At 41.1% G+C, this 14,898-nt stretch overlaps 1 protein-coding gene across 1 annotated transcript; it reads right to left on the bottom strand.

The window, feature by feature from the left end:
- Nucleotides 1-2,182: 2,182 nt before the first annotated feature.
- On the bottom strand, nucleotides 2,183-11,302 carry LOC112904811. The gene is made up of 2 exons (XM_025975813.1): nucleotides 10,534-11,302; nucleotides 2,183-2,259 (listed from the first exon to the last, which is right to left on the bottom strand). Exons 1-2 carry the CDS (start codon nucleotides 11,300-11,302, stop codon nucleotides 2,183-2,185), a joined length of 846 nt encoding a protein of 281 aa, XP_025831598.1.
- Nucleotides 11,303-14,898: the final 3,596 nt, after the last annotated feature.

Here is a 14,898-nt window from a genome sequence, read left to right as displayed (position 1 = left end):
GACATCGAATAAGCCTTCGACGCTCACAGCTGCAGTAGTGTCGTCACTGGAACAAACGCCAACGACCCGCACGTTGACTAGGGTTCCGATTCGAATACCTGATACAGTCCGCAGATTGATCAGGGAAAAGAACAGAGCACGACGTCGCTGGCGGCGCACCCGCAACTCGCTTGACAGGATAGACATGAACCAGTTAGCGGCACAAGCAAAGGACGCTTTACTAGACGTACACAACGAACGGTGGCAGGTAAGGCTCAATAACGTAGACCAGGTTTCAGATCCCCTGTGGAAACTAGCACGCTCGCTAAAGCGCCAAACCCGAAGCACTCCACCAATCCACGGAGAGCGAGGTGTGATGTACACACCAATTGAAAAGGCGGAAGCGTTCGCGGACTTCCTTGAGAACGCTTTACCGCCGAACGAAGACAAGTATCGAACAAGTTGACCAGGACGTTCGAAGCATACTAAGGGCAGCCAACACAGGTTTCTTCAGATCGGCGAACCCGAAGGAGATTAGGAAGTTATTGCAGGCTACCAATCCCAGGAAAGTACCCGGTCCCGAAGGAAAATCAGCGCAAGCTCTAAAAGGTCTTCCGGTGAAAGTCATTATGTCTCTATTTAACATTATTAATTAATTAAAACCGCAGACATTATCACGTTTCAGAAACCTGGAAAATCACCCACATTCCCTCAGAACTATAGATCCGGTCCTGGGGAACTTAGCGGAATGAGTCCTGCTAGCCAGACTTCGTGACGAAGTTACACGTATTAACCCCTTACCGGACGAACAATTCGGCTTTAGACCAAAACATTCGTCGGTACAGCAGATTTTACGAATAGTGGAATTTGCGACGTCTGGTTTCAATCGGAAGTAGATGACGGGAGCGATTTTCCTTGATGTTTCGAAGGCATTCGACAAGGTACGGCATAATGGTCTAATATATAAGCTTTTCTGTGCAGGTAACCACCCGGCGTTGGTGAAGACTATAGCGTCCTTCCTCCGAAATCGCAGTTTCACTGGGGACGTCCGATCTAGCTCCCGCGGTATGGAGGCCGAAACACCGCAGAGCCACCGTTATCGTCGCTCCTGTTTTCTCTCTACACCGGCGATAGCTACAACCAAGACAAATGACACCGCCCTTGCGCTATATGCCGACGACACCACTATAATGACTAAGTCTATAGCACCACACGTGATTACCAACAGAAATCAAGAATCGGCCAACGAACTAGAGGAATGACTCAGAAGCTGGCGAATGGCGGTGAACCCAGAAAAGAGCAGCGCTCTTATCTTTATAAAACGAAATGTTCCGGTAGAAAGCGTCAATCTCTTCGGACGTCCCATCCCATGGATGATGAACCGCAGGAACAAAATTAGCCTCAACAATAAACTTCGGTTGTACACATCGGTCATTAGACCGATTATGACGTACGCCGCAACCGCGTTTTCATACGCTGCCAAGACACACTTGAATAAACTCCAAGTTATGCAAAACAAGGCGTTGTGGCTTGTCGCGAATACTCCGTGGTTCGTTTCAAGCGCGACGCTACAGCAGGACTTAAAAGTACCATCGATAAAGGACCTATTCCAAGACACGGCAACCAAGGAATTGGAAACTAACTAGTCGCGTATACCAGTTAGTATATTGACGCATTTGCGTAATATATGCAACACTATTATCATGTTCCAGATGTCCAGAACCATATAACACACGTGTCCCCTATATAGAGAAGCAATGATTCTAAGTTATAACCTCTTTCTCAACACACATGAAAGTATCTGTTTCAGATTTCAAGGAGAAGTCACAGATCTGGAACTTAAAGAACCAGGGATTTTAAGAAGTAAGAATCTCACACTACCACGCACATAAAACGAATTGCGTGGTGCCTTTTAAAGGTTTTTCCTCTCGCCAATGGTACAAGAAGAAACTTGCAGTCTATACAGTCAGTGTTCAAGGGTGTAAGAGTGTAATAGATAGTGCAATAAATAAAAGTGCAATACACAATACACAACCAAAGTTTAACGAATACACATTGCGGCGCCGCGGACCCGCAAGGCTACGCATAATAAACATAAACAATAGAGAATTCTACCAGTGGAAATAGTACACATGAAAGACGAAGAAATATGCGAACTCAAAAAGCAGATATGGGACCTACATGAACAGATAAAACAACTCAATCAGTCTGTCAAGAACTTGTCAGCACAAAAGCTGTAAAATGATGACTCATTCTCAGACAGCTCGACAACAACAAACCCTGAAAAACCATTTGATGACCATAGTAATATAAAGACCAATAATAGATACGAAACATTCAGCCAACAAGATAAACAATTAATGAAGGAGAAGTATGAAGAACAATATGATAGAAAAAACAGCCTCCAACCCAGAACAAAACAGAATGAAATAGAAATAGCAGAAGATATGATAGAAGAAGAAGACACAGAACAAAGGAAGAAAGACAAAATCCCACCAATAGTAATGAGAAACAGAGAAAAATTCGAAGAAGTCAAGGAAATAATGATTAAAAATGGAATACAACTACAAAAGGCAAAACTCACACAAAACGGAATAAGAATACATTTCAACACAGAAAAAGAATATAGGAAAGTAACGAAATATACGGAACAAAAGGACATAGTTCCAGATGAAGTCAGAGAGAACACTCCACGTAGTGATCAAAAGTATACCAGAACACATTAAAACAGAACTAGAAAATAAAGCATTTCACCCGCTCTCACTATCTAGAATGACTAAAGCAACCGAAAAGACAAGAACGCCGCTACCAATCATGGTCGCAACATTACCTAAAAAGGAAGGTAACATCTATCACATGGAAGAAATTGTAGACATACAAATAAAAGTAGAGTCACAAAAGAAGATGAAGGGAGCCTCCATAGTGCTTCAGGTGCCAAAAATTTGGGCATGTAGCGGCCAGATGCACGGCAACACCCAAATGCGTAAAATGTGCAGCAACACATCTAACAATGGAACGTAAAAATAGCAGAAAGATCCCGGTAAAATGTGCGAACTGTGGGGGCAATCACCCAGCATCCCACAGGCAATGTCCGTGTTTTTGTGTGCTGATATTGCTGAGGACTGTAACTTGTACTGATTACCAGAAAGGGACCACCCTTTGCAGGAATGAATAATGATTAAACTAAACTCTTTATTCGTGTACAGGTACTGCTCTTGACTGCCATCACACCTTAACTCTTACACACTCTCTCCGCACAATCCCTTTTACCTGGTTAAAGGTGTGACGCATGCGTATTAAATAAATAGTAATTCAACAAAAATATGAAATTGCACATTTGCCGCCGACCTTGAAAGCTCTCTTTCAACAGAATAATGACGGTAATACAAACATTAAAAAATACATAAATGAATAAATAAAATCTAAAACATAAATAAGAACTACATCCTTATGAACAACTAAGTAATTGACAAAAAAATAATTCTCTTCTGATTTAAACATCTTCAACCATCGGTAAAACACAAATTTTTGTTACACTCCGTCGAAAAATACTACCACTGGCTGTTATTACTGACACTAGTCGAACGATGCCATCACGTCCTGGATGTAAGTCTGTTATTCTGCCCATAGACCATTTCAATGGGGGTGCATTATCCTCCATGAATATGACTAGAGAACCTATCTCCAGTGCAGAAACTGGATCTGCTTTCCACTATTGAAGCTGAGACAGACATTCTCGCGACCAATTCGACCAAAATTGTTGGACTAATTGCTGCATAAGACTATAGCATGATAAAACTGACAGTTTTTCTTCTTTAACATCTCTTTGAGGAGCTGCTGTTAGTGATTGCCCAATTAGGAAATGTGAAGCGGTTAGAGGTAGTAAATCATCAGGATCTAGGGATAGAGGTAATAGTGGACGAGAATTTAAGCAGGCTTCTATCTGCGTTAAAATCGTTTACATTTCCTCGTAAGTAACTGAAGTGTTACCTAATACCCGCCTTAAATGATTTGATTTTGGCGGTGGCGGTATGAAAACCCATTCTATCTTATCATGAGCCAGAAAATCACTAACCCTGTCATTATGTTTACTACTATTTAATAAATGATATAATTCTAAAAAGTGATTATTGATTTTGGTAAAATTAATGGATGTTTCTGATTGAACTCTATTTGTGAATGTTTGATTCTTCCACCTACTCTTAATAAACCGTTGCTATCAAGGAATGGGTTTAAATTTGAAAGTTTATTCCTTGTAGTTAAATATTGACCGTTTCTTATAAGTTTTATTTCGTGTGACAATTCTTCTGTTTGAGCCAATTTAATAAGTTTTTCTAACGATCTTTCTAATTCCGATACTGATAGTAGTATTATATTTTTGTTTGCTTAACGTTATTTAAATCGATAACAGTAGGCAATAACCCTTTGCAATTTTCTCAACTTAGAGAACCTTTTAAAAATGTCATGTTTATATTGTGACGTGCTTGTAAGACTTATTGATGTATCTTTCTTAACCTCAGGTAAATTGTCATATGATTTCATAAATTCTGTGGGAAACGTTTCATTGTGATATACTTCTTGATTAATCAAAAACTCAGGACCATTCCACCAAATTGTCATGCTATCGATCGATTTTTAACGCTTAATACGTAACTATGAAGTCTTAGTCGCATTACTATCGAAAATAAATCATCTTGGACAGTGTAACCTATACGTAAATTGTCATTCAATGATATTCCTAAATTTGTCCTTGCAGACGCATAGAAAACTACTCTGCATCGTGTTGTTGTGCTGCTTTGTTTGATGACTAGGTGATGCGGTAGAAAGTATGCAGGTTGTTTAATTTGCTCCGGTATGTTTGTTAAAACTGATATGTGACATGACTCCTCATATTCCTTCATAAAATCTTGATAATCTATTTTAAGCGCATTATCTCTTTGAAGTCTAGATTCTATCGCGAGCAAACGTTTATGTGCTACTGAAGGAGAATCACCAAAATCATTTAAATTGTTTAAAAATGGCAATCTGACAATGAACTGACCTTTCTCGGTACGCCTTGTAGTTTTAATAAAATATTCTTCACAGTATTGTGCCTGTAGCGAAAGAATTTGTTTATCGGGAATCTCTTCCGTTTTCCAAAATTTTGTCAAACTATCTTCAAGCATTTCGTTTGTGATTTCACGTGAAAGAGAACATAACGAGTTATTTTTTGAAATACTATTTAAATCAATTGTTCCTATGAAAACCCAACCTAATAAAGTTTTCTGTAGTACTAGTTTACCTACACCTAATTTGTATTGATTTGGACAAAGTAATTCATAAAATATGCTAGCTCCGAGTAAAACATCTGTTGGTTTTGAGATATTAAATTCTGGATCAGCATAATTAAAATCTTCCGGTGCATTCAAAAAACTGCTATCAAAGCTAACACTAGGAATTCTTTGTGTAATTGATTCTAAAGTGAGAAATGAGAGATTTACCTTGTATGCATTAAACCGTGAACCAATTTCTACCTTTGTTCGATGAGTAACATTTGTAATTTTTTTATTTATTCCTGTAATCGGAATCTTAAATTCTTCACATTTTGAATTTAATCTTTTGCACAGTTCCTTTGTAATAATGTTGCTTTGACTTCCTGAATCTAACAACGCATTGCAAGCATGTGCTTTCCCCGCACTGTCATAGACTTGTATTTTTGCTGTTATCAGTAATACAAACATTTTCAACTGTTTGTTACCATTTGTATGCACTTGTGAAGTCTCCAAAATTGCATTATTCTCTTTAACGTCTGTCATGCTTGCATTAATTTCATGTGGTATTTGATTGTATGTATATGGTAGATGATGCTAGTAATTTTTGATTGGTTTGAAAGCACGGCTCTACTTGATATGTACGATTAAGTTCTCTTGCGTTCTGAGATTGTGTGATTTGATTATGTGTTTCACCATTTGAATTATGTAATAATGTGTTGTGATTTCGATTGCAACGTTTGCATTTTCCTGATTCACAATTTATTCTTATGTCCTGGCCGAAGACAATTAATACACAGCTTTAAGTGTCTTACCTGAATGTATTTTTGACTAGGTGTTAATTTATTAAATTCTTGACAAGCATATATGTTTACAGTATGGACACTTAATCTGTACATTTTTATCAGAGATTAGTAATAATTTAGCTCTTGATATTGCTTCGTAAACATTGTTTTCTGTTTCTTCTCGCGCCGCTTCTTCCCTTTCGTCTAGAATTTCTAACCTACCCTGTACCGTGTACAAATGAGTTTGCTATTTTTTTTAGTCTACATTCTAATTCTGCTTTATTTGAAACCTTTTGAGGATTGCTTAAAAATGATTTAAACCGTGTTAATTGACCCTTTAATATACCCCTAGATTTAATTAATTCCGCCTTTTCTGTTTCTACATCCATTGTATATGGGAGCAGGAAAGGTATGAAATGAAAATGGGTACTCACTGTTTTCCTCTATCGTCTGTATGTGTGTATTGCTTTCCTTACTTGCAATTGCTTTGTATGTGTGATTGTAGTGTAACTACCTTTTTTACGAATGTGTTGCGTCTTGTGCGTGTACCTGTTTGCTGCTTACGTGACGTGGCCTTAACTTCTCTAATCGATAATATGTGCTTGCATGCGTTTTTGCTGGACTTATGAAGTTCGAAGGACCAAAATGTTTTTGTGTGCTGATGTTGCTGAGGACTGTAACTTTCTTGTACTGATTTCCAGAGAAGGACCACCCTTTGCAGGAATGAAAGATGATTAAACTAAACTCTTTATTCGTGTACAGGTACTGCTCTTGACTGCCATCACACCTTAACTCTTACACACTCTCTCCGCACAATCCCTTTTTGGTTAAAGGTGTGACGCATGCGTATTAAATAAATAGTAATTCAACAAAAATATGAAATTGTACAGTCCGTATTGGCCCAAAAAGCTGGACCCAAACAAAACTAGAATAAGGAAGGGAGTGACCTATGCGCAGGCTGCGTAAAAAATGAATGGAAACCAAATAGTCCACAACGAAGACAGCAGCATCCGCAAACTAGTAAGCAAAGCCACTGATATGTTCCAAAAATGCAAGAAATGTTACACAATATAACAGCACAACTAGAAGACTCAAAAAACAAATTATATAACCAATAATGCCGTAAAAAAATAGAGTAGCATACTGGAAGGCAGACTGAGTAGTAAATAAGAAAACAGAACTAAAATTCATGGCTGAGAACCTCATAGATGTTATGTGCGTAGGAGAATTACACCTTAAACGACAAGACCAATTTAACATACCAAATTACACCACACATAGAGTGGACAGAATCGGGCACCGGAAGGGTGGGACCGCCACCTTAGTAAAAAAAAGAAATTAAACACTACCAATACAAGGCAGCAGACAGCAAGATAGAAAATGTTGCAATCCTAATACAAGGAACTAACGAACAAGTAATATAGGCGGCTTATAATCCCCCAAACAACAAGCTAAACGAAAAGGACGTAAGCGCGTTCTTCGAAGAAACAAAACCAACGATACTACTAGGAGACCTAAATGCAAAACACAGACAATGGGGTTCCAATACCACAACATCACACACACACGTGCTAGGCATTGTCATATCAAGAAGACTCCTAGAAGTTGCAGAAACAGACGTAATAGAAGAACTCAGCTCGGACCATTACCCAATAATAACATAAATTAAATGGAAGTGCGACAGAAAAGAAAACAAAAAGAAAGAACGAATTTGGAACAGTGGTGAAAAATAAACAAGCACTACATAAATGGTATAAAGAAACTAGAAACAGAGGAAGATATAGAAGAAGCGATAACAGAAAGTTCCAAATTGTGTGCGACTGTTAAAATCGATAAAGAATGTTCCAAAAAGTTCTTGAAATATCTGGAATTATCTGGAAAGTTCCAAATGTCCGCAATTAATTATCAATGATTTCCAGAATTTTCTAGATTTTGTCCAAATATTCTAGATTATTCTAGGAAAATAGAAGGAAAAAGGAAATAATGGCTACTATACGCCAACGACGAGCTTCTACATTTAAAATTGAGAGTTTGAAACTTCAGGCTTTTCATTATGATTGCAAAAAACAATATAGTGTAGCCACTCTCTGTAGTCGTATGTGATGAGAGATGTGACTATCAAAGTTGGGGTTCTGAGAAGAACCGATTTAGTAATACCGTTGGACACATTATCTGCATCATTGATGATCCCAAGGGTTGACACTTTATCAGCATCAGAATAATAGTGAGCCTGGTGTTAGACTAATTTTATTTCGATATTTACAGAGTATTTATACTAAATCTATTTACATGGATTATATGGTTAGGAACATTTCAGCACATTACATTTGTGTGTGTATTTGCTGTTGACCCAGTTAGTCGCAGTGTGTCGCGACCTAACTAAGTCAGCACAAATGTAGACGCTTAATTGATACACACAATAAATGTTTTTCGCTATACCGAGTGTTCCCACAGGACCCCCCTTCCAGTGAGGAACGAAGTGGATTAGCTTGCTCGGATATAGCTAGGGAAATGTACTCGACGACCGGACCGGGTTGTAGTATGGGCTGGTCGATCGTCCATTTTCCTCGTTGTGAGTATCGGTTGGAAGTGCTGTTCTTCCTTCATGATGTATGCTGGTTTCAGTCTTTGCACTGATACAGATTTGCTTGTGTTAGGAATGTGAATCCGTTTAAGTTGTAGGGATTGGTTAGAGTTGAGATAAGTTTGAAGTTCCCTGTCGGATTCCTGCGCAGAGATTCTTGAGAGTGTGTCTGCGATGATATTGTCCTTCCCAGAAATATGTTGGATGTTCGTAGAGAACTGGCTAATGAAATTGAGGTGCCGTGACTGTCTGGGAGAGCATTTGTCAGGGTTCTGACGGAAGGCAAAGGTGAGGGGCTTGTGATCCGTAAATATAATGAAGTCACGGGCTTCGAGAAAATGGCGGAAATGCTTAATTGTGCGATAAATCGCGAGAAGTTCTCTGTCGAAGGCGCTGTATTTAACTTCAGCGTTCGATAGCTTGGAGGAGAAAAATGCAAGGGGTTCCCAGGTTCCATTGTGGAATTGTTGTAACGCAGCGCCCAAGTGATGGTCGGATGCGTCACAGAAAATTGCTAAGGTAGCATCTGGTTGCGGATGGTGCAGGAGAGTCGTCTGCGCCAATTGCTCCTTACTTGAATTGAATGCCTCGTTGGCTGTGGGATTCCATTGAAGTGGTGCATTTCCTTTGATTTTCCCCAGTAAAAGTTCATTCAGAGCAGAATGAGTGCGGGCAGCGTTAGGCAGGAACTTTCTGTAAAAGTTGAGCATACCCAGGAAACGTCGCAATTGTTTTGCGGTAGTAGGCTTGGGGAAATTGGAGATTGCTGTTACTCTGTCGGGTAAAGGACGTATTCCATTTGCCGAGACAGAATAACCTAGAAAAGAAACTTCTTGTTTACCAAAGTTGCATTTTGCTTGGTTAAGCAGTATTCCGTATGACTGTAGACGAGTAAACAACGTGCGTAAATGCTGTTTGTGCTGCTCAGCATTTTCTGATGCGACCAGTATGTCGTCGATGTAAGCAAAACAGAAGTCAAGGCCGTGTAACACTTCGTCAATAAAACGTTGAAATGTTTGGCTGGCGTTACGTAAACCAAAATTCATATGAGGAAACTCGAACAATCCAAAAGGTGTTGTAATTGCTGTCTTTGGGATGTCTTCCTCTGCGACTGGAATTTGGTTATACGCTCTAACCAAGTCGATTGTGGAGAAAATCTTCTTATTTGCTAGTGCATGCGTGAAATCGTCGATGTTGCGTACTGGATATCTGTCCGGGATTGTTCTCGCGTTGAGAGCACGGTAGTCTCCGCATGGGCGCCATTCATCGTCTTTCTTTGGGACCATGTGCAGTGGCGATGCCCAGGGGCTGGAGGAGGGACGTGCGATACCCAGTTGTACCAACGTTTCAAATTCTCTCTTTGCTGCAGAGAAACGGTCCGGGGCTAAACGTCGTGGTTTGCATGCTACTGGTGGACCGGGGGTAGTGTTTATATAGTGCCTTGTTGCATGTTTCGAGAAGGTGATTTGGCCGTTGGGTCGAGTTAATGACGGAAAATCACGAAGTATCTCGTGGTATGGCGAAGTGGTCGGTTTCGTTCCTGTAACGAAAGTGACGGAAGGTTGGCTGCAGTTGATTACTTGACCAGAGGTGGTGAGGTGTGTCAGTTGATCCAAGAGTCGTTGGTTGCTTAAATCTACCAGCAGTTGGTAGTGGGCTAGGAAGTCTGCACCAATAATCGGTTTGGTGACGTCGGCTATAATGAAGCGCCATGGGAAACATCTTCGTAGGCCTAAGTTGAGCGACAGAATAATAGTACCATAGGTCGGTATGTTGGTGCCGTTTGCTGCTTGCAGCGTGAATGTAGATTTCTGACGTGGCCCAGGTATTAGTGACTTGGGATACACGCAGATATCTGCACCGGTGTCGACCAGAAATTTTTGGTTTGTTGCTCTGTCCGTTACAAATAGGCGACGTTGCGCTGTGTGGACCTCACTTGTCGTTGCCATACGTGGTTTCCTGGTTGATTTCCTGTTGTCATCCGTCATGGTGGGATGCGTTAGTGTGCCTTGCCCTTGACCATTTGCCCTAATGTTGTGGTTGGAACGTTGTCGGGGTTGAAAACTGCGTGAATTTGAGCGGTGTTGGTTCTTCAATTTTCTTGCCATGTGTTGTCTTATGTTGTTCAGATCCATCTGGAGGGTATGTACCATGTTGGCCAGTTGTTGGATGGTATCGTGCTGGAGAGTAGGTGTGGCCGTAGCTGCTATCATGGACTGTGTTTGAGTTGCTTCCATGATGTAATCGGCGACCTCTGCTGTTTCATCCAGATTCTTATCGCGCATAGTTGCGATGATGGCTTGAATATTAGGAGGAAGACGACTTGACCAAATGGTTCGCAGTAAATTGTCCGACATAGTGGTTCCGGCCAGACCGCGTAGATGGCACAGAAATTGCGTGGGTTTCCTGTCTCCCAAATCTTCTGGCTCGAGGAGTTGTTTCATCCGTGTTTCTTGGGAGATGCCCAGCCGACGAATGAGTGCTGCCCTGATGGTGGCATATGGATCAGTCGCCGGGGGATTGACAATGATATCACGCACTTCCGCCGCATAGTGAGGGTCAAGGTTGCCTAGTACATACCCAAATTTTGTTGATTCAGACGTAATTCCGTAGGCCTCAAAACTGCGGTCGACCATGCAAAACCAGAGTTCGGGGTCGGAAGGCACGAAGGGCGGCAATTTGACTTCAAGTCGGTCAAGGGACATGGTGAACGGCGGCGTGTTGTGGCAAGGTTGGGCGTTACGTTGCGGCTGGCCTGGGCGGTGTCGTTATTTTACATGCTGCGTGTCGTGGAACAGGGCTGCGCTGCTCCGTAGGGTGACCATTGTAGTCCTGATGAGGACTGGCCGGTGGAGAATGTGTGACGGATAAGACGGCGGCAGATCATCTTCAGAAGGTTCCGGCTGTGGTCACCAATGTAGTTTATCACTGTTCGTAGTCGGGGTCACCAGTGTAGCCACTCTCTGTAGTCGTATATGATGAGAGATGTGACTATCAAAGTTGTGGTTCTGAGAAGAACCGATTTAGTAATACCGTTGGACACATTATCTGCATCATTGATGATCCCAAGGGTTGACACTTTATCAGCATCCGAATAATAGTGAGCCTGGTGTTAGACTAATTTTATTCAATTCTTTACAAGCTATTTATACAAAAATTATTTACATTAGTTTAATGGCAATAGTTAGTTCAGCAGTTTACATATGTGTGTGTAAATGTCTATGACCTAGTTAGCCGCACTGTACCGCGATTTTACTAAGTCGGTAGAAATGATGAACTTTAATTATTACACATTTGAATTGTTTACTGCTATACCGAGTGTTCCCACATAGTGAACATCCAAATATTGTCATAGGAAAAATAGATACCATATGCGAGTATTGTCATGCACGGAAATTTAAAGGCGAAACCGCTGGTCAGTTTACCAGCCTCAGATGTACCACCACCACAATTACTTGCATGTATGACTGGAAAAACACCAGATTCCAATCAGTTTCTGAAAATATACATTACATTAATATGTCAGGAAGGAAATTGCAGTCCGGTTTTTAAGGTTCAAGGCCAAATTTATCACCGAGTAGGTTCACTTCTGCCGATGTCTAATGAAACTCCAAAATTTCTTCAAATATACTTTGTTGGTAAGGAAGAAATTGAAACAGACCAACGTTGCTCTAATATTCAGTGACTACAACGAGATATTATTCAAATATAACTACCTCTACTTCATAATCATAATCAACTAATCCATGTCAACATGAACGAAGGTTCAATGCACCTCAAACGAACGAAGTTGCCGTAGTCATTGTTGATAACGAATGTAGTCATCGTGATATTATTATCCAACGTCGAAGTAATAAATTGCAACGTATTGCTGAAACACATCGTATAGCTATGAAGCGCTGCAATATCCGCTAATTTGGTTATCACTTCAATATTGAACAAATAAATCCAACTACAGGTTTCGAAACTAACAAAAAAGTATCAGCTATGCAATTTTATGCTTATCGAATTATGACTAGAAATGGTGAATATTGTTGTGGGTTGTACCTACTAGCTAGGAAATTTATTCTTGGAACACGATAAGTACAGGTTTTCCCGTGACCAGCTACCTGAACTACCCCGTGCTACAACCAAACTTACCTACAATAGCAACTTTTATCTTCTATTTTTAATTCCCTTATGTATTTATATTTTACTTTACTCTTGTTTTTTTATTCCCGCTGTTTGGTTGTAGTTTCCTACTTAATCCCTTCTTTTCCTCTATTTTTTTTTGACTTCCTTACTTTCTTCGTGCAATCATCTTTTTTTCTCTCTTTTTTTATTTTTAGTCATTTTTATCGTAGAACCACCGCTCTTCTTTCTAACACTATATTCTCATGCATGCCCTGTCGTTTCCTATAGTTAGTTTTTTTATTTTTTTCCGCGAAGTTAACGATAAAAGCGAATTCGTTTTTATCATTACCTTTCGCCCTTCTCTTATCACCCCACCATCATCCCAGTCTCAACCCCTCTTTTTCCCAACCCTTGCGTGGTACTGGGGTTTGTATAAATAACCGTGTATTCCACAGTACCAGCATCCCTCGATCGACCTTCACAGCGAGCGAATCTTCTCAGCATACAGCAGCTTTCTTTTTTCACAGATAAACTCTACCAGAGGTAAGCAGTGGACCAGTAGCCCAGCCGACAGAGGTAAAGATATCAAATTTATTACAACTAACCGACATTCACTGGGACCGAGTACGCAACGTCCCTTTGAATTAACTCAATCCCCAATAATTTAATCAACTAACCAAATTTCTCAACTCATTCTTTATACAACAAACGCAGACACATTCAACAATTACACCACGGAAACTCCGACTACCAAGAATCCCAGAACCACTTCTCCCGACGAGCAACCTTTCCGTGTGGTGAAGCGTCCCAGAAACCGTTCCTCTTCGTACTCCTCTGCATGTTCCTCCTCATCNATTAGTGAGTTCCCTGTAGGTTTCCCGATGACTTCCTGCACGGAGGAATGCATTTTCGTGCTCTGTCTTGGAATCTGCTGTGGTAGAAACAAAGGTCACTGCTCCTGTTGCTGCTGTGGGATCGTCTTTGCAAAGTGCTTCTCGAATGAGATCGAGATCTTGTCCTCGAACCTCTTGCCATATGTCGTCTCATGTTGTTCAGATCCATCTGGAGTGTATGTATCATGTTGGTCAGTTGCTGGATGGTATCGTGCTGAAGAGTAGGTGTGGCCGTAGCTGCTATCATGGACTGTGTTTGAGTTGCTTCCATGATGTAATCGGCGACCTCTGCTGTTTCATCCAGATTCTTATCGCGCATAGTTGCGATGATGGCTTGAATATTAAAAGGAAGACGACTTGACCAAATGGTTCGCAGTAAATCGTCCGACATTGTGGTTCCGGCCAGACCGCGTAGATGGCACAGAAATTGCGTGGGTTTCCTGTCTCCCAAATCTTCTGGCTCGAGGAGTTGTTTCATCCGTGCCTCTTGGGAGATGCCCACCCGACGAATGAGTGCTGCCCTGATGGTGGCATATGGATCAGTCGCCGGGAGATTGACAATGATATCACGCACTTCCGCCGCATAGTGAGGGTTGTTGTTGATTCGGATGTAATTCCGTAGGCCTCAAAACTGCGGTCGACCATGCAGAACCAGAGTTCGGGGTCGGAAGGCACGAAGGGTGGCAATTTGACGTCTAGTCGGTCAAGGGACATGGTGAACGGCGGCGTGTTGTGGCAAGATTGGGCGTTACGTTGCGGCTGGCCTGGGAGATGTTGTTACCTTACATGCTGCTTGCTGTGGAGCAGGGCTGCGCTGCTCCGTAGGGTGATCATTGTAGTCCTGATGAGGACTGGCCGGTGGAGAATGTGTGACGGATAAGATGGCGGCAGATCATCTTCAGAAGGTTCCGGCTGTGGTCACCAATGTAGTTTATCACTGTTCATAATCGGGGTCACCACTGTAGCCACTCTCTGTAGTCGTATGTGATGAGAGATGTGACTATCAAAGTTGGGGTTCTGAGAAGAACCGATTTAGTAATATCGTTGGACACATTATCTGCATCATTGATGATTCCAAGGGTTGACACTTTATCAGCATCCGAATAATAGTGAGCCTGGTGTTAGACTAATTTTATTTCAATATTTACAGAGTATTTATACTAAATTATTTACATGGTATTATACGGTAAGGAACATTTCAGCATATTACATTTGTGTGTGTATTTGCCGTTGACCTAGTTAGTCGCAGTGTGTCGCGACCTAACTAAGTCAGCACAAATGTAGACGCTTAATTG

Source organism: Agrilus planipennis, unplaced genomic scaffold (assembly GCF_000699045.2).
Source record: "Agrilus planipennis isolate EAB-ADULT unplaced genomic scaffold, Apla_2.0 scaffold172, whole genome shotgun sequence".
In the NCBI taxonomy this organism is placed as follows: domain Eukaryota; kingdom Metazoa; phylum Arthropoda; class Insecta; order Coleoptera; family Buprestidae; genus Agrilus; species Agrilus planipennis.
This window is presented reverse-complemented; position numbering and strand designations above follow the sequence as displayed.

What these genes read in the sequence shown, in the direction of transcription:
- LOC112904811 (XM_025975813.1), bottom strand. Translation starts at nt 11,302, where the DNA reads ATGTCCCTTGACCGACTTGAAGTCAAATTGCCGCCCTTCGTGCCTTCC. An exon ending in ACCACGTATGGCAACGACAA is followed by an intron (nt 2,260 to 10,533) that starts GTGAGGTCCACA and finishes ATGGTTTTTCAG; the next exon opens with GGTTTGTTGTTGTCGAGCTG.